The following is a 20,545-nucleotide window of genomic DNA, read 5'->3' on the forward strand; positions in this document are numbered from 1 at the left end:
ATCGCCCCCATCATGGGGGTCCTGAACCAGTCCCCACTGATAACCCAGGGGACATCAGTAAATCAGTGCCCACAGCCGGGGCCCCGCGGGCTGCGGTGGGGAAGGCGCTGGGAGAGCTTTGCAACAAAACAGCAGGAGGTTGGGAAGAAAATCTTGCTGTTGAGATAACGATTGATGGATGTGGTAATTCTCACTAACTGGAGGGGAGAAAACAGGCTCACGAAGACCAGAGGGATCGAACTGATGGTCGGGGGCAGTGGCTGAGATTAAAGACAGGGATGAAACAAAGACCCCCTGATACCCGAGCCCTGACTTCACTCTGCTTTATGCAGGTATTTTAGATCAGGAAAGTGCTTTTTCTCTTTTTTTGAAGCTTGGATTCTGAAGGAAAAAAAGCTGATGTGGGCACTCTGCGAGGCCAGCTGCGGTGCATCCCCTGCCAACACATTCTGAACCCATCGGCCAATCTCAGCAAAACACAATAGAGGCATCACAAATTCACGGTGTAAACTCACAGGGTTGGGGAGACCAAATGACTTTTCCAGCCAGGGTGCCTTGCTCAGCCATGGGGAACATGTTCCTGTCCTTCCCTTCCCCGCTGCATACCCCTCACCACAACATCACCCCTAGTTGCATCTCCTAGGGCTGTAGGTCATCCTTAAACATTGTTGCTGTGGGGTTGTAGAGAACTTGCTCTTGATAACGTCCCCCTGATGAGAGATGGAGGTTTTTTGGTGGGTTTAGCTGTCATCAAAGGGGCCAGCGATGCAAGGAAGGGCCAGCCCAGACCTGAGGCTGCTGGTGCAGACCCGGACCTGGCTGCTGCCTTCTCCATCTCACCTGGGCTTACCTAGATGGGGCTAAGCATCAAAAGCCCTGGCTCTCCTGGGACAGGGATACAGGTGACACAGCCCAGAGCTGTCCCAGGGCTAAAACACCTCACACCCTTCAGCAAACCAAGGGTGATTGCTGCAGGTGCCAGCTGCCTCTCCTGTGCAGCTGGAAAGTGCTCAGCATCACAGCACGGGGTCCCCACACGCCACCACTCAGCATCATGAACCATCCCAGCAGCAGGAACATGCTGGTTCCCAGCATCTGCTTCTCCCTCCTCCCGTCCCCTAAATCAGGCTGGTCTTGGCATTTGCTCCTCCTTTTCCAGGACAGACAGGGCAGGTCTCAAAGCGGGTTCCCCCTTGCCCTTCTGCCACGAGGGTGGCACAGGCAAACAGTGAGTCCCGACATCCCTTATTCTCACCTTCAGGCACTGCAGCACATTGAGCCAAAAGCCCCCGAAAAGAGAAGCCAAGCCAGTACGCAATCCCCAAACATGCCAGGCTTTAACTCTAATTGTTACTGAGCTGATAGGAGGGGGCTGGGATCATGCTGGGGGGGGGTCCCTTGGGCTCAGTGAGGAGCAGGACCTAGCACCCAGATTTTCCCTGTGGCCCCAGGGAGCCCAGCACGGGTGCAGCACATCACCGGCGCGCACCTTTCTCCTTGGCAGAAGCCCATCCTGCTGGATACCGGATGTATTTTTAATGCGTGTGTTAATTGAAGCAATCTCATTTTGATGTCGGGCGTATTGCGGGGCCGGGAGACGTGTCCTTTGCAGTTATCGCTCCATTAAAACAAGCGCAGGGAGGATGCTGGAGCCCGGGAGCGGCTGCGGGGTCCCCGTGCAGGCAGCCGGGCTGATTGCCGCTGCCGAACGGCCACAGAGCCGCAGAGGCAATTAGCCAGCCTCTTGTAAAAAGCAGAGCACTCTAAGGGGTGAGCAATCCTGGCTCATATTAAAACTATGCTAATTAGGAACTAATTACGGCCACAAAGATATTATTACCCTTGGCTAGCCTGCAGGCTACCGCCTCGGTCCCGGCTCCAAACCTCTCCCAGCCTGGCCCAGGGTGGGCATGTTGTCACCTACAGAAGGGGATGCCAAGGCTGGAGGGAGCCAGGGCTGCCCGGTCCCCAGCTCCCGGAAAACCTCAGCACCACCGAGCCTCAGCCTGACATGACCCACCCAGGGCCCTTCTCATATTAAATGTCTAAATTTATATCTGCGGGAGAGCTGGAATAAAACTGTTGGGACTGAGAATCGCCTGAGACATTAAAGAAAAACAACAAAATCTGCTGAGGACATGCAGGGGGCTAACGATGACCCCGTTGTGCCGTGCCCATCCTTCCCCCCCCCCGCACAGATGCCAACGGTGCGGGTTTTTCCCCTTTCCATCTCTAAAGGCTTTGGACCATCCTTAAGTGTTTGCTGTTGTTTTATTCTCCGCCCTCTCCCCGGACAGGCAGGGAGATGTCACCGTGGTACAGTGACACCAGGACAGCCAGTGTGGGTCACCCCCAGGATGGACATGCCCTTCGTGCTGGAGCCTCACCCACCGGCTGCACACACACATATAACCCCTTGTCGAGGTGTCCTCGCTTCTGGTGGCACCTTTGGGACCCCAGCTGGGAGCAAAGCAGGAGCTGGTCTCCTGGAGGGAGCACGGGGACCATCCCTGGACCTGTTTCTGAGCTGGTTTATATGGAATTAGCTCAGCTGCACCCCCCAAGCCTGGCCCCGCTCCCAGCCCCCCGTGGTGTTGCTGTTTGGATGCCCAGAGCTGTTTTGAAGCCGGGATGTAAACACTGAATGCGGCCCTACAGCAGGTCACCGCGAAGTGACACGGGGCAGGTGGTCTCCTCCATCAGAGGGGACATCAGCAGAAGTTCTGGTGTCCCCAGGAAGGTGCTGCTCTGCCAGGAGCCGGGGAAGAGGGAGCCTGGGGGGGGGCGGGGGGAGGGATTCCTGCGGCACAGAGCCCACACTGTGCCCCTGGGCGAGATGAGCTCGAAGCCAAGCGAGGTTTCCTCAACTCGCTGGGGTCTCCTCGTTCAAAGACACCCCGCGGGCTTTGTCCTCCACACCTCACCAGCCCTACAGAAATGTTCCTACAAAAATAATTTGCTTATTAATTGTGAGCGCAGAGGTCTGGTCCCTGTGTCAGAGCCCCCCGAGGGGCAGGGAGGTGGGACAGGACTCACACCTCGCTCTCCGCCGTAGCGAGGGTCCCTTCCTTAACGTGCTCCAAAAAAAACCAAAAAAACCCACCTTTTGCAACACCAACCTGGAGGCTGTTGTTTAAAGGTTGAAGGAAGCCAGGGTGGAAATCTCGGGGGAGGCACCGGGGAGCGATTGCTTGGGACAGGGGCCGTGCCGGAGGGAGGCGCCTTCGGGCAGGATTCACTGGCCGCGCTCCTTCTTCTCCGGTTCCCCTTGATCTTTCCAGGAGAACTGGCACCGTGCCCCGACTCCGCGCCCCATAAATAAGGCCCAGCATCAGCTGTCATGTCAGCAGGAGACAAAACATTTCATGTGAAAGGCTTTAAATGGAAGCAGGAAATGAAAAGATAAAGGGCAAATTTTATTTTAGATTCCTTGTTGGTACATATTTTCCTTCCTGACAGCAAAGGGATGCGATGGCTTTATCGGCCCACCGTTGGAGAATTTATTTATAGAAACTTAGTACTTTGCCAGAAATCGGGAGGGGGACTTCAGCAACTCCAGTAGAGTGAATGCAAGTTGTAAGGAGAGCAGGGAAGGGGATGAAGAACCCAGCCAGCCCCTCTTCTTTGAATGGACCTGGGGTTCTGGGAAAACTGCTGGTGCCACAGAAATTATTGATACGGTTTGTACAGAGCAAGCGTGGCGTGGAACTGGTCTTCTCTGCTCTCCAGAGAGCAAATTGAATCAGGGACACTATGCCCTCTACTCTGCCCTGGAGAGGCCCCATCTGGAGCACTGGGACCAGTTCTAGGCTCCCCAGTTCAAGAAGGACAGGGAACTGCTGGAAAGGGTACAGCAGAGGGCTACAAAGATGATGAGGGGCCTGGAGCATCTCTCTTATGGGGAGAGGCTGAGAGACTTGGGTCTTTTTAGTCTGGAGAAGAGAAGACTGAGGGGGGATCTGATCAACGCCTATAAATACTTAAAGGGTGGGTGTCAGGAGGATGGGGCCAGTCTTTTTTCAGTGGTGCCCAGGGACAGGACAAGAGGGAACGGGCACAAACTTGAACATAAGAAGTTCCATCTAAACATGAGGAGGAACTTCTTCACTTTGAGGGTGGCAGAGCCCTGGAAGAGGCTGCCCAGAGAGGTGCTGGAGTCTCTGTCCTGGAGACATTCAAACCCCACCTGGACACGTTCCTGTGCAACCTGTTCTGGATGGACCTGCTTTGGCAGGGGGTTGGAGGAGATGATCTCCAGAGGTCCCTTCCAACCCCATATCATTCTGCGATTCTGTGAAGGCAATCACAGCATCTTCATTGAAAGCAAAGATCCTCTGGCACATGTAATTACACCAAACTGAAGGCTGTTTCCTAACCTTGAATATATTTCAGCTGTAACTTAGCAACCCAGACCGGATAAAAGCACCTGAACAGGAATGCAGGTTCAGAGGAGAGGTTTAGCCTCGTGTCCCCCTTTGTTCCATACCTTAGCAACGACTCCGCGCCGGAGAGGAGGTGGCCACAGCAGCCAGGGAGCCGACCTCCTCCTGGGCCGGTGGAAAGCTCCCCCTTTGTCATCCAGACCCGTGTTAGGAGATTAAACATCTCTGTAACTAAATGCGGGTGAGTCAACCACGTCCACAGAAATTACCCAGCGATGATTCACAGACGTGGCTCGTGCCGTTTCAGGAGAAGACTCTGAAGAAGTTGAAACTCGCGGTAGCACACGTTCTGAGTCACCAACGCTCAGGTGAGAGAGGAATTGAAAACTCTCAAGGAAATGGACCCCAAAGACAACCCAGACTTGCCAGCAAGATCACTGAATCCCAGAATGGTTTGGGTTGGAAGGGACCTCAAAGACCATCTAGTTCCAATCCCCTGCCCTGGGCAGGGACACCTCCCACTGTTCTTACTCACCAGGCAGCCTTGGAAACCTTGGGGATCTGGTAAACAGTCTAAGGGTTGACTTTTTGCCTTTTTCCTTGACATAAATGCCCCCCCTTTACAGTGCTCTGCAATAGCCTTGCCGAGAGCGCGTTAACCCCTGGGACACAAGGAGGGAAGCGATGTGTCCAGTGACAAGAAACAGCCCGGGAGCAAGGGCAGGAAGGGACATCCCTCCCGCTCCAGCACCGTATCCAACACTTCCCAGTCTTCCCATACATTCACCTGGCACTTCCCATCACGTCCCAGAAGCCAGGCGGGATAACCAGGGCCTGAGGGTGCCACAACACACGGGGTCAGCGGCTTGGACTGGTGTCAGGAGTTTCCCGCAGTGACCGTTGACTTCAGACACCCAGCGCCCACGGAACCTGCCTTTCAGAAGACAAGCGCAAAACACATGAAGCCTGAGCCCCCCTCCCAGTTACCAGAGACTTATTGCGCCATCCCATTCCCTGCTTTAAATAAACCGCTTTATTACAGGCCACAGGAATACTCATCACAGAATCACATGGGGTTGGAAGGGACCTCTGGAGATCACCTAGTCCAACCCCCCTGCCAAAGCAGGTCCATCCAGAGCAGGTCGCACAGGAACGTGTCCAGGCGGGGTTTGAATGTCTCCAGAGACAGAGACTCCAGCACCTCTCTGGGCAGCCTCTTCCAGGGCTCTGCCACCCTCAAAGTGAAGAAGTTCCTCCTCATGTTTAGGTGGAACTTCTTATATTCAAGTTTGTGCCCGTTCCCTCTTGTCCTGTCCCTGGGCACCACTGAAAAAAGACCGGCCCCATCCTCTTGACACCCTCCCTTTAAGTATTTAGAATCATAGAATGGTTAGAGTTGGAAGGGACCTTAAAGATCATCGAGTTCCAACCCCCCTGCCATGGGCAGGGACACCTCCCACCAGACCAGGTTGCTCAAAGCCCCATCCAGCCTGGCCTTGAACCCCTCCAGGGATGGGGCATCCACAACTTCCCTGGGCAACCTGTTCCAGTGCCTCACCACCCTCACAGGAAAGAATTTCCTCCTAATATCTAATCTCAATCTCCCCTCTTCCAATTTAAAGCCATTACCCCTTGTCCTGTCACTACATCTCCTGACAAAGAGTCCCTCTCTGGCTCTCCTGTAGCTCCCTTCAGATATTGGGAGGCTGCTATGAGGTCTCCCCGGAGCTTTCTCTTCTCCAGGCTGAGCACCCCCAGCTCTCTCAGCCTGTCTTCATAGGGGAGGTGCTCCAGCCCTCGGATCATCTTCGTGGCCCTCCGCTGGACCCGTTCCAACAGCTCCATGTCCTTCCTGTGTTGAGGACTCCAAAGCTGGACACAGTACTCCAGGTGGGGTCTCACGAGCGCATGAGTCTTCATAAGTGTTGATCAGACTCATCAGCCCGCTAAACTAATATTTACAGCTTCACAGCCCTCCAAAGCTGTCGATCTCTACAAAAGGCAGCAAAACAAGTTAACTGCTTTCCCTACGCACCTCTGCTTAACGCCAGCTATTCCCAAAACACGGAGTTAATTTGCAACCGAACACGTGAGACCGTGCTGGCTATTGCGCCGAGATCACCGAGCGTCACAAGGATCCACGTTGTCTCATTAGGGCTGTCATGCAATCCCCAACGCCACCTCCAGCCTTATTCTTAGAAACCGTGATCTCCCCGGAGCAGGATCTATTTGATCTGCCCGAGCGAAAGCACTTGGAACAACCTGTGACTCCTCAAATAAAAATAAAGGGAACAAATTATTTGTAATAAATTTATTTCATATATTGATTTACAGAGCTAAACTGAACATGTAATAAACAGCACCAAGCCAGTGAAATTTATGCTATAAAAACAAGTTTAATACAAAAAGACGACTGCAATGCCTGCCTCTTCACTTCTGGATTTGGACGGTTAAAAAAAAAAAGAGCTAACCCAAACCCCATAAATATTTTAAAAAGGCTTAAGAATGTAGGCACCGGTGTTTGCAAAAATTTCTATGGCAGCAGTGAAGATCTCGATAAAACATTTTAGAAGAATCAAGGCTGCCTTCGCGTTATCCCCTATTTTATTAATAGAGGAAGAAGCTGGTCATTGTCTCGAAGACAACTGTTGAGTCTCCTCCTGTTCAAACACCTCACCCTTTGCAACCAAAAAGAACGTATGGGGTAAGAGTCAACTCCACACAGGGTGTTTCCCTGGATTTTTAATGGGAAAGACCTTCCTGTGTTCTGTTCCTGGAGAAATCTGCTCTTTCCACTCCTTTTGGCTGATGTCTCTGCTGTCCTTCCCCGGCAGCCTGCGGGGTTCGGAGGTGGAAAACCCCACCAAAGCCAGCAGAGACACAGCAGGAGGTGTGCAGAGACTGGCACAAAGACCCCACCTTGTCTGTGGCACCACCAGGCTGCAAAGCGGGGAGCAGGGCTCCGGGAGCCGTCTTAAGCTGAGCCAGAGCCTGGAGAAGTTGTTCTCCATGCCGCCAGCCTCGGAGATGAAGGCCAGTGCTCACACCGTACCCGTGATGCCGAGGAGAACAACATCCACTGCTTACACGGGTTCAAATCAACGCTGCAGCTTTTACTGGCTTACACCAGGAATTAATTTGGTCCCCGCCATCCCAGCGGTGAGCTGGCCAGCTGTTTTACAATATTGGGAAGAGTGGATTACCAGTATCTCTGCTTAGCCTAAACCGCCACAAACTGGTGCTATTTTTCTTGGAAACAAACACTCGTTTGCTGGACATAAACAGAAAGTTAAGTAACCAAATGATTACAGATACAGAATACGACGCCTGCAGCGTGAACAGAGGATCGATGGCTGCTCCTTGTGCCCATTTGTGAGGCTGCAGGAACCCGGAGCTGGCCATCCCTGTGCTGACACTCCACGCGTGGCACACCTCTGCTCCGACACACAGCACACACATTGCAGCTGCCCAGGATAAACATGTACATTCAAGCCCCAAAACCCTTTCCAAAGCTGCTCTTTAATAGCTCACAAAGCAGCCCCTTTGGCTGTAGCCACAAGAAAGCGCTTTCAGAAGCTTCCTATATCCTTTATTTTCCACCCAAATTCCAACCCACCCACCCACCCTTTCTGCCCCCCAGAAATCATAAAGCACACAGACTGCAGACTTGAAAAGCGTAACAGGGTCACAACCGCTCGTCCATCCCACCCGACCCAGCCCGAACCACCAAGGCACATCAGACTGCACACCCCCCCCCTCCCCAGGACTACCTTCACCTGACTTTCCCCCCCCGCCCCTTCCCCATTTATAAGGGTGAAGCCGACACCAACATCTGCCTCGTCAGGAAGCAGCAAGTGCTTTCATCACTGTCTTTGTACTGATAAAAACGAATTCTAACAAAACGCATCTGAGCTGCCACCCTAAAGTTTCCATGGGAAATGTTAACCTTCCTGAAACACATTCCCTGACAGGCGTTGCCACCAGAATTGAGGTCAAATTTTAAATACCCAAGCTTTGCCAGAGAGACCCCCGAGTCCCTCAATATTAGGTCTGCATTTTCTTTTTTTCTTTTTAAAACGTTGTTCTAGGTTCGCTTGCCTATGGACACCAGTTGCCTGCTGGAAGGCTGACTTTGGTGCAATTCTAGCTTCCCACCAGCTCAAGCCCATCTTCTTTCCAAGCCAATATTATTGCCCTGAATTTTTGTGTGTGAAGATTTTTCAGGAAGAAGAGCAAACAGATACGCGCAATCCCCAACCCTGGGAGATCAGGCCCGTGACCTGCTCTTTCCCACCACCAGAGAAGGGACCGTCCCCTCGCAGAGGGTCCATATCAACAGTTGCTCAACTTCTGCTCCTCTTCAGTGCTCTGAATCTGAGACGTAGGAAGGCTGAGTCCATCTCCACACCAGCATATCCTCTCCTGCTACTCTGTGCGACTCTGTCTGAATCCGTGACTCATTCGAAGCCAGAAAGTCCACAGCTCTCTCCCACACCCGCTTCATTTTTTTTCTGCAAGAAACAGCACAAAAAAGAAAATAAATTAGAATCATATCCTCATTGTGGTTTCCTGCTTACAGCAGTTGTGGCTGCTGATCAAGCGACCGCCTCCTGTTCCCCCTGTGCAGACAGTAAAGGAGATTAAACCAGAATTCTGGTTTAGAAGCAATTTCAGGCCAGGGCATGAAAACACAGGTCCTGCCTGGGGGGGCAGGGAAGACAAGACCCTCTGTCAGTACCAGTAATTGATGACTGCGCTGAATTTCAAGCTCAATTCCTATTGTAAAGGAACTCGATTAGCAAATTGCCCTCACCCTTCCTGCATACAGAGATCTCTGAGACCACGGAGGACAAACTGAAGTTCACCCCAGCTTTGAGTCTAGTAATTCTGGGCACCACACACCCAGAAATGGGCTCAAACCAGCTTAAATTACCACTAGTAGGAAAAGGAGTTTTGTGACTGATAAAGAGTGAGGATGTTTAAGACTCTGCAGCACACAGTACTCTGTGCCAACAGGAGAACAAAGTAGCTCCGTTTAACCAAAACACATGACACTCTCCTGCAGAGATGGAGCAAGAGGCACAAAAACCAGCGAGAGTCAAGCTGCAGCCCTCCCTGGTCCCTCTGTTTATGAAGCAACTATCTCGACCACACTTCCTTTTCTAAAAAGCACCAAAACCAGCCATCTCATTGTATGGGGTAATGGTTTTAAATTGAAAGAGGGCAGATTGAAATGAGATCTGGGGAAGAAACTCTTTGCTGTGAGGGTGGTGAGAGCCTGGCCCAGGTTGCCCAGAGAAGCTGTGGCTGCCCCATCCCTGGAGGGGTTCAAGGCCAGGTTGGAGGGGGCTTGGAGCAACTTGGTCTGGTGGGAGGTGTCCCTGCCCAGGGCAGGGGGTGGGACTAGAGGGGCTTTAAGGTCCCTTCCAACTCTAACAATTCTATGATTCTATCTCCCTTTCAAAGCTGCCCAGCTCAAACTGGTAACTTCCCAGGCAGCAACATACACAACTGCTTCAGAAAAGCCTCCCAATCCCTATTCACCTCATGGGAACATCTGCTTTGAAAAGCACAGCACCTCTCTGGAGAATAAGGTATGATGGCTGAGAAAGAGGACAGCATCCTACACACATTAGATGAAAGAGAGAAAATCAGATGCTCCATGCCCAAGCAAAACAAAATCCAATTACTGTTTGATAGAACAATGACAATACACCTGTGTGACTGCACAAAATCTCAGCCCTGGGACTGTCACATTAATCTGCAGCAGGTTAAGACACAGCCTGAGTTATGTCAAAATCTTTTATAAGCTGAAAGGCCAGACAGACTCTTCTCGCAGTCCAGCTTCCCATCAATTGTCTGCTCACGGTCCGTTGCTCCGTAACGGCAGTTTTTAGCTGAGCTGGACAACATCAGGCTGAGAGCCCTCCTGAATGAATAAAATCCAGCTCACCTGCTTTGAGGAGGGATGAGGCTGTCCCGAACATGGAATATGCCGACATAGGGGTAACGTTCCAAATTGCGTTCCCATTCCTTGTAGTGGTCCTGGACAACAGCTGGAGGGCAGGAGGACAAAATGGTGAGAGACCTTGACATTGCAGCAGGAAGAACAGGGCTACTTGCATTTACACAGCTACTGGATCCTACCTATGATCTTCTTCACCATTTCATACATAGCTTGTTCCTCTTCCTCCATCTTCCGCCAGCGATACCTGAGGAAGATCAGGATCCCCCAAAGAGTTATCAGACCTAGGAGAATAAAAACAAATGGAATTCAATAACTGACAGACATGTACTTGCTGGATGCTAGCGGTTTTATTTCTGACACTGCCTCTCCCCAGAGGCAGCTTTCACTCCCTGCTACCCAGGCCTGCTCGGAACTGAATCCAAGCAATTCATTTTGATCATCAGTGCAGCTGCGCCCCACAAAAACCTCGGTACCGACAACACCTGCAGCAGAAGACCATGTGCATGTGGGAAAAGGTGGTGGTAAGGCCTCATCGTGGAGCTTTCCCCCCCACCACCAGAAACCTCAGCACAACCACAGGGCTTCAATTCTCCAAGTCCCAGAGCTATCTCTTTGCTAGAGGCCTCCCCCACAATAATCACTTAGGAAGACTGTCAAGCTCCACTGCTCCGGAGATAGTGGCTTGATAAGGAAATAAAGCCTGGGGCTGCAGCGCCAGCCTGAAATTCAGGAGATCTATATTGAAGGTTTAGCGTTGACAAATGCCCCCGTTACAACGTGAGCTAACTTTAGTATCTCGGTCTCTACAATAAACATAACTATCCCCTTTCACCCCCACCTTGTCTGGGTAGATTATAAACTCTTCTAGTCAACACTCATCTCTCGTTATCACCTCACCCAGTAAGACCTCTGTCGCAGCTGGGGCATGACAGACTATTCCAATAAAACCTCTAACACCGAAATGCTACAAGTCATTATTAAAGAGGCTGAAAGACTTTTGCAGCTTAGTGCAAGAAAAGAAAGAAAGAAAAAGCGAATCTTTTAGGTAGGTTAACACACTTACTTTGCAGACCATAGTAATGGGTACTTGAGGAATACCCAGAGAGCTAATCAGCTCGCTGATTTAAAGGAAGTGTTAAGCACTCACAGCACAAGAGCAGGTCTACAGGTCTCCCTCTGCTGCCAGAACAAAGGTTAATTGGAAATTAACTCATCAGCAGATTTATTCCACCTCTATTAGTAATTGCATAAGGCTGGGAGAATGTGTGCGCGTGCGCAAGTCCATCTCTACAGCAAGGAAGGGGAAAAGCTGATTGCTAACACCGATGACTTACTCCAGAAAAACAGGAAAAGGTTCATAATGGCGGTGACCACTGCCCGACGGAAACGGCAGCCGAGCCCCATCTGAGGATGGGCCGATTCGAGGCAGAACACATCCTCCACTTTGGTAACCGGTTCCGAAGGGTCTCTGCCTTTCAACCTGATGGAAAGAGGCAGAAAAGCTTCACTGAAGAGAGCAGACACTCCAACTGCAGTCTTTAATCAAGACAGGGAGAACAAACAGACTGCGGATGCAGTAACTCGCTCTGCACACACCACGCAGAAAATACACCACCATCCTCGCAGCTCCTCTTTCCAGAACATTTTGGGACTGGCTGCTTAGCAAGGAATGGATATGGCTTTAGAAAAGGCAGCAGGGCTGGAACTCCCACTGGTAAACTGAAGTCTCCCTCTGCAGACTCTTTGACAGCACCTCTCAGCGTGCAGAAGATTAAACTTTAAATTGGATTCCCACCTCCCAGCACAGAGAAATGGAAATGTTTACTGAGTCACTCGTCAGCAATTGCAGAGAGAGCAGTTGAGGGAGACTGCGAATGTCCGCGGAGGTTGCACTGTTTTCCTGGGTACAGATGAGCATAAACAGTTTAGCTAGAAAAGTGACAATGCATCAACTGTATCTGCAGTGAGAACAGACACACCCTCGGAAAGCATTCATGGCAAAATCGATAACACGTCCTCCTGCAAAATCACTTCTGCACACCTGCTGTGCCAGCCGACACGCTTTAACTCACTTCTTTATATACAGATCTACGCCGATGTGGTTCCCTTATTAGATACTTGTAGCCAACAGGCATCAAGTAATCCAAGTGAGAGCCATCAGATTCAGAGGAATTGGACTAAAGGGGATTTTATTTATTTTTTTTTAAAGCTACTAATTCATTCTATGTTTGCAATGAATAACCTATTAGACAAAGACGTTTTCTCAATTTACTAGTGCACAGCTCACAAACTGCTGACAGCTTGTATTTGGTTACCGGATTCCACAGTAGCTGGAGACACACAGTTGTTTCCCACCCCCCTGTCTTATTTACAATCCAAATTCCATGAAAATATTTAAAATATGCAGCAGAATCACCCAGCGCAGAGCTCATTTTCGGTTCTGCCTCTCAGACTAGCACCTAGAAAAAACAATCTCACGGAGGGTTTGCTAAAAATGCCACCCGCAGGTTTTTAAGTGCACTGAACGCTCATTCTGCATGCGATGCAGATGTCGTGAAAGGGGATCCATTCGGCGAACAGCCGGCAGAGTTGCTAATTAGGAAAATAAAAAAAAATAAAATAAAAATATGGGAGTATATTGTATCACACGGCTCCTGACATGAGCAGTGCTCCTGTAGGAAAATATGAATTTGAAATCTCTGGATCCCAGTCCACCTACAAATCCCAAACCTCCCACTAAGGAAACTCTGCCTTGTCCTGGGAATTTGCCACACACCAGTAATCGACGCCGGAGACGCTGTCTGATCCTTAGATCCCAGCAGCAGCTGCAGACAGTCTTTTTAGAGAAAAATCGAGCAGTGGGAATTCATACAAGCTACACACACCAACTCCAGCCTTACTACTGTTACAATTCATTTAATCAGAGATACATTTAGCAATGTTAAAATGCAAACAAGTGTTAGACTTCAGAGTTAACACAGACTGGAGGCAGCCCACACTTCCCGAAGGAAGATAATGATGTCTGCAGACTCTGGATAAGTCTTTCATTAGGTTATGGCCTGAATGTTGTATCTTTTCACCTGAAAACACTAGTATTTCTGCTACTTCTTGTGTCCTGAAGAGACTGCTAGCCAAGAAACCCAAGAGAAAAAAGCCCCACCAATGACTGACCAACACCCTACATAGTCAGACTGTTAATTTTAACAGGTAGTGTGTGTTCTGCCAGGAAGACAACTGACACGAAAGAAAACACAACATTCAACAACCCATTTTGGCCTCCTCCTCATTGGAATTTGCTCCAAAGGATCCCAAAACATGAGGGATGTTACCTACTGAAGAGAGCGCTTTGCTCTCCAATAAACCAAAGGGCACAACTCCACACACTACTGGAGTGCTGAAAAAAAGGTTATCTTGGGAAAAGTGAGTATATGGGCCAGTTTAACAAGCGTGCTGTAGCCACAGAACCGTGGTAGGACACCAGGACCACCACTTCTAAACCTTGCAGGAAGCGCAAGGCGACTGGTGATAGCCATAAGCAGCCCTGACCTCAGATTTACGCCGCCTCTGCAAGACAGGGCGTTCGTGAACGCAATGTCCCCCAGTGCAAAGGCTGGGAAACAGCCTCCCAAGGAATGAGCTCAGTTGCCAATTTTTGCTGCAGGGCTGTACTTTTCGGTTGGAAGCTTGCCCAGCGAGCCCTGACAAAGCCAATCCCAGATTATCTTCTGAAATTTAACAAGGTACGGGAGCTTTTAGGGCAAACCACAGAGGATGTCAAATCACGTATCAGCCAGCACCGAGAAACAGAACTTTGACACAGTGGGCTCCCACTTACCATATTCCTAAATCCTTGTTACTGTTTAGTATCCAGCGCAGGGCAGCTTCAAACTTCTGTGAGGAAGTACCAGTTATATTCTGTTCAAAAGAATCCATAAGAAGATTAGTTCTCCATTCATTTAAAATACTGAATAACATTATTTCATTACAGCAGTGGGAGAATTCGCTCTCTACGGTCTGTCTCTAGGTCAATTCTAATCATAATTCTGCAAACTGGAGGAAGGAGAACTAAATCTGAAGGTCTGTCTGGACTGAAGTCTTCTGACTCTGGTAGATGATGCATGAAGCACTCTGTAAAATAACACTATCCCAGACTGTTAAGACTAACCACTAAATACAACATAATCTTACTGACAGTTTACCATGAAAGAAATGGAATGCTAGATCAAAGCAGTCTGTCTTCTGACACTTTGGGGTATAGAAAAATCCTTCTTCTGCCCAGCCCTCGATACAGGGAAATTTCTGGTTCCAGAAGACAGATGACTATGGTGAAACAACAAACCATTAAGTTAGATTTACAGGGGCTGAATCAGAGATGTAGGAGAAGATTATTTCCAAAAGAACTGCTGAGAACAGGACTGGCCAAAGGGGAAGCCAGAGATATGGGAAAGAATCAAAACAGGATGAGGAAGTAAAACAGATGGTGAATTGCTTTAGTATCTATTATTTATTGCCTTATAAGAGACTAAGCGCTACGTTATAACAATAGCTGTTCACAGCCTACTCACCACCACGTGATCCTTCGCTTCACTAACCCAAATGCATTTGCTTTTTAGATTTTCAGGGTTTCCGCATTCAAAATTACCTGGTTAAAAAAAAAAAAAAAGTCAAATAGAAATAATGTTTTGGAAAAAAAAACCAAAAACCCACTCAAACAGTTTAGAAATACAGTGAACTGCCTGGAAACGCCAGCCTTTCAAATCGGCTATAGCTCTGGGCAAAATGATTACAAGGTAAGATTTATACTGTAGGCAGATACGATGGCGACTACTAATAAAACGCTCAGCCACTGCACGGAGCTTGGATAAGGGCAATCAAACCTCACGCTTCAGAGTGAGAGCTACTCAACATACAACGAGGGGGAAAAAATTTACCATTTCTCCCCCTTGCAGAGTACGGAACCACCTCTCTGACCTAACGCCCTGCAGAGGGGCTCCTTCCATCAGGTATCGAAGGCTGCGGCATTGGAGTTAATGATCAGCATTGAAAATGCCTCTAAGGAGCCTAAATCACAGCTCTACCTTCTACCCAGGCAGAGAAAGGCTGGTGAGGAACTAAATCTTCTAAATCCAGCTTCACAAAGGTGACTAAACAAATATGCTGAGAGACTATATAAAACTGGTGGAAATTTCACAGGTGCCAACATCTGATTTGAAAAGATTTAGAAATTCTGCGAAGCTTAAGTATCTAAAGGATTCGGTCTTATTGAGGTCTGAAATCTAGAAAATGGAACTTAAGTGCTTTTATTGATTATTATACATCTTGCTGAACAAGTTATTACTCATCCACTGAATTTCTAGCAGCCTTCTCCATCACAAAATACTGGTTATGGACTGGATTCGCTAATAGATAGCGGGGACTGGCTGAACTACTGGGCTCGGTTAGCTCCTCAGCCGAGAGAGCCCGTCTTACTCTGTTCTGAGAGAAAAAGAGAAGCACTCACATCATCAGCTGCCACATTTCAGCAGAAATCTGGCAATTTCTTCAGTCGCTTTAACTTTATTGGTAAGAACACATCAGCTTACACTTACTGGCTCTGAGTGTCCTGAAGACAATTTCAAGACGCTGGTAGAAAAGAACCATAAAGCTGAATATTTCTATCTCAAATTCCCAATATATCAAGTGCAAATAAGGACTACTCCACGAGAGCATGGTGATACAAGTGCATTAGGTAAGCACTATTCAGAATAAAAATAAACACATCTTTTTCTATTTTTCTATTACCTGACTTACTCAGAGCTCTTCAAACGGAACTGACTGTTCCATAAACCCCTCTCTTCAAGCTGAGGTTAAAAATGGCCAGACAGTTGGCAGAGGCAGTTTGTTGAACGCTCCTAAGTGGTTTATAATGACAATTGGAACTTACCAGCTTGTACAGACAAGTAGTTATACAACTCGTGCAGCACGTTCATTATCGCGTCCTTCTGTTTAGCTTGACAGAACTGAAAGTCAGAAACAGGTAACAAACATGAACAGACCAGCAGCAACGGGACAGTGGTGAGATTAGCTAAAAAAACCCAAATAAAATACCAGCAGTGGGGGTTTGGCTCAGTCATGCACCTCTAGCTCAAATTAAACACTCCCGCAGCAAAGATCTACAGTTTCTGAGTCTGAGTCCAAAGTGAGCCAGTGCAGCTTCCAAAAGTGTCACCAAATCCCCCAGGTCACAGCCAAGATATCCAATCTGACCCATCGCACATCGATTCTCTGCCTCCAGAACATCACAGGAGGCTGTAACTCTGAATCCAATAGGAAATTTCCTCTCTCCTAATAATACATTATGATAAAAGGCACGGGGCTGTACAACACTTTACGGTGTAGTTCTGGGGATTAAATCTTGCATTGTTGAAGCTGAACACAGCTTTACTGCAAACCAATATCACTTCTGCTACAACTATTAAAGAAATTGATTCACATAATTGGGAATTTAAATTTTTATCTTTCGGAGTCTCATATCCAGCCCTAATTTAATCTGGCCCATTAATTCCAACTCATCAAAATCACAATTTTTCTGTAAAAGGATAGAATTAATAATTTTACATGATACTGATATTGGTGGAAGTTACCTAGAATAATTACTCTTCTGTAAGAATCCCCTACCCACAATACTTGGAAGATAAATAAATATATGCTTACATCATCCGTTCTTTTGTCACAATCCACAGGCAGGAGATTAACTATGGGAGAGAAGGGGAGGGCAAGTTAACTGGCTGCAAAACAAGAGCTTTGATCAAGAACGTAATTATCTTTTTTTTTAAAAAGGCTCTACTTTCAAGCCTGATTCTGCTCTTCTTAATCTCAACCTACACACAGCACCTTGCTATGCAAATAGCGCATTCAAAGCGCCGCAAAACAAATAAAACGGGTGCAAATGATGAATCCTGTTCAGCTGGAAAGTAAAAACTGAGGTCTGACTGTTCTAATAGCTCCTTTTAAGTAGACGTTTCATGTTCCTCCACGACCCACCGCTTCACACTGATCTTTTACAATCTAGTACTGCCGTTCGCTGAACGTCACGGTCACCTGAAATATCAGGGTGATAACAGCGATTTAAATCAAGCCTCCTCAAGGCAAAAGCAGAGGATTTATTTCAGTTGGAGCTGTTAGCCCTGCAGATTACGGCCTCTGGTTTAAGCATCTCCCTCCCGCCCCCACAACTGGATGTACACCGGCCCTGGTCCACCACACAGTACTTTCCACCAATCAAACTACCTGGGAGTTTAAAGAATTCTTCGTTTAAAATACCTCAGGTTTCAAAACATCTACCAAAGTTGTAAAGGGCACATCAGAAATTCACTGACATTGGACAGTTTTATTCTGACTAAGCAGGAAACAGCTCTCCCAGCCCATGCTAAGCACACACACACCTACAGGCACAGAGCGTCGAGTTTCGGGACTCGCACCTTCCCAGCCACACCCCAAATCCCTTCTTCTTTCAGATCAAAGCCATGAAATGACAATGATTTCCATCTGCTCTAGCTGGGAAACTCTACTTTAAAAACCGAGCGATGGGGGAAGCCCCTTTTTGTTTCTCATCGAAGCCCTGCCACACTTTTAGTGCCCAAGTACCCATTCCACCGCTGCACTTCTCACGAGGGCAGGATAAAGGCCAGGAAGGGCTGTGCTTTGCAGAGACTAACATTAAAAACACTCAACGGGCAATTACACAGACAATATGTTACACAACAGACAATCATAAAATACATCCTTGGCCTTGGCAGGAATGTCAGTCTCCATAAAACCCATGGTCCTGAAGAACCGAAGGCCAAACTTGTTTGCAAAAAAGCACACACTTGACTTACTTTCCCCGAGTGACAAGGTTTCCCATGGGCAAGGGGAGATGGAAACGGGGACAGAAGCAGAGATGTCAGGTTACGGCAATGAGTATGATAAATGCGAAGGCGATGGAAGTAATAAAGGCAGAAAAGAAAGGTGAATACAGTTTAAAAACAGGATTAAACCAGCACACGTACAGTTCTCCTCTCTCTTGTCAAGCCAGCCTGAGCCGATCATCTTCACCATGAGGATGCCCAGAAAGATCATCAGCAGCACAAAGCTGGCGAGGCAAAGGAACTGGGAGAAGTAGTATTCGAGGCCTTTGCCCTTTCCTTCCATCTGCTGCTTCGGGGCTGACCGCAACAAGGGGGCTCGGGAGGTTATTCCCTGTCCTGCTCCCCACCGGCTCCCCGAAGCCAGCCCTGCATCGCTCGTAGCCCTCCATGGGAAGCGCCGGATCAACCCCCCTCCCCGACTGCTGGGGTTCAGCTCCCTGTCCGCCTCCTTCCGAACGCTGGAAGCCAAATCCTCTTTCCCTCTCCCAAACTGGTGACTCAACCCCCCAGGTCCCGCCGAGGTGCCCCAGTGGGTGCCAGGTGTCACCTCGCTTTCCCGCCTCCACGCACTGTTGGAGGAGAACCCTTTCCTTTCCCCTGCTGTCTCCCACTGAGCTCGGGAGCTCTGCCCCCCAATTCCTCCTCCTGATGTGCCCCAATGGCTCCTGGGCTTCAGCCCCCCAATGTCATCACTGGAAAGGGGTTTGGAGCTGAGCCCCCCGCTCCTGCCTGTGGAAGTACCCCAGGAGGATGTGGAGCTCAAACCCCCAACCCCATCCAGGGATGTCCCCGAACCAGTTCTGATGCCAAGCCCCCCACTTCTCTCTGCAGTCGTGCTCCACTGGGATGTGGCACTGGACCCCCGAAACCTGTCCAGGGTTGCCCTCAACCCCGTGCCGAGCCCCCCGCTCCTCTCTGCTGACGTGCCCCACTGCGAGGCGGAGGAGCTTGAGCCCCGAAACCCATCTAGGGATGGCTCTGACCCAGCGCCGAGCTCCTCACTTCTCTCTGTAAACGTGCTCCACTGGGACGTGGTGCTTGGCCCCTGAAACCCATCCAGGGACGCCCCCCGCCCGGTGTTGAGCCCCCTGCTCCTCTCCTCCGACATCTCCCAGTGGGATGTGGAGCTCAGCCCCCCAGACCTATCCAGGGATGGCTTTGACCCAGCCCCAAGCCCCCCACTCCTCTCTGCGGATGTGCCCCACGGGGAAGGGGAGCTCAGCCCCCCAAGCCCATCCAGGGATGACCCCAGCCCCGCCCCAAGCCCCCCACTTCTCTGTATGGACGTGTCCCACGGGGAGGGGGAGCTCAGCCCCTCATACCCCCCCAGCCCAGCCCTGGCACCCCCACTTCTCTCTACAGAAGCCCCCCACTGCGCCGAGGAGCTCAGCCCCCCGAAGCTGTCCCGGGACAGGCCTCCCTCAGCCCCGAGGCCGAGCCCTCCGCCCCGGCCCGGTGGGGACCCCCGGGAGTCCCCCCAGGCCAGGCCGCCACCCTTCCCAGACGTCCCCCAGCGGGACGCGGGCTGTTGCCCCCCTTCTTCTTCTTCTTCCTCCTCTTCCTCCTCCTCATCCTCCTCCTCACTGTCGTGGGCGGCCCCGACGGCGGGGTTGTAGCCGGAGCGCGGCCGCGAGGGCGAGGCCTGCTGCGGCCTAGCGGAGGGGCGGGCCGGGCTGGGTGGTGTAGCGGGGCCTCTGCGCCTGGCCGCCGCCACCTCAGCCCGCAGGCAGCCCAGCTTCTTCACGTAGACCTTGCGGGTGGTGGCGGTGATGGGGCCCGGCCGGTAGCCCAGCGCCACCAGCTCCTTCCGAAGCTCCGCGTCTGTCAGCTCCGCCATGGCCGCGGCGCTGACACCAGGCCCCGCCGGAAGTGTTCTGTCAGTAGGAAACGCCGCCGCCATCTTAGGAGGGACCGGCGGTGCCGTCCCGCTCGGGCGGCCATCTTGAGAAGGGCTTCCCCATTCCGCGCCCTCCGCGGCGCCATGTTGTTAAGGGAGGCGGGGAATGAGCGCCATATTGAGAAGGTCGAGGAAAGCGCGGCTCCCCGCATACCTCTCCTGTGGAGGCAGGGTCGCTGGTTCCGCCATGTTGGGGAGGTCAGGGACCCTCTCAGAGTGGCAAATGGTGGGAGCTGCTGTTCATCTCAGGAGAGAGGAAAGCGGGGAAAAAAATGGATAGAGCGAAGGGCAAAAGCTGCCTCAACATCTGGGCCGGCCAATATCACCGCCCCATCACTCTGGAGGACCTTTCTAGGAGCAAGCAGGAGGCTTGAGCAACTCTCATCTCACTCCGACCAAACTACACGGA

General features: G+C 50.3%; 1 protein-coding gene across 2 annotated transcripts; it reads right to left on the minus strand.

Annotated features, from left to right (window-relative positions):
• Positions 1 to 8,455: 8,455 nt before the first annotated feature.
• LEMD2 (LEM domain nuclear envelope protein 2) lies at positions 8,456 to 20,076 on the minus strand. Of its 2 annotated transcripts, XM_074163355.1 has the most exons (11): positions 19,505 to 20,076; positions 19,283 to 19,423; positions 18,381 to 19,186; positions 17,044 to 17,084; positions 16,274 to 16,349; positions 14,916 to 14,992; positions 14,186 to 14,265; positions 11,685 to 11,830; positions 10,530 to 10,631; positions 10,336 to 10,438; positions 8,456 to 8,893 (listed from the first exon to the last, which is right to left on the minus strand). In XM_074163355.1, exons 1-11 carry the CDS (start codon positions 20,074 to 20,076, stop codon positions 8,743 to 8,745), a joined length of 2,295 nt encoding a protein of 764 aa, XP_074019456.1. In that variant the 3' UTR covers positions 8,456 to 8,742. The 2 variants fall into 2 exon arrangements, with proteins under 2 accessions (XP_074019456.1, XP_074019457.1); XM_074163356.1 differs by lacking the exon at positions 19,283 to 19,423 and having other exon boundaries at positions 18,381 to 18,536; positions 19,824 to 20,076.
• Positions 20,077 to 20,545: the final 469 nt, after the last annotated feature.

Source organism: Numenius arquata, chromosome 24 (assembly GCF_964106895.1).
Source record: "Numenius arquata chromosome 24, bNumArq3.hap1.1, whole genome shotgun sequence".
NCBI lineage: Eukaryota > Metazoa > Chordata > Aves > Charadriiformes > Scolopacidae > Numenius > Numenius arquata.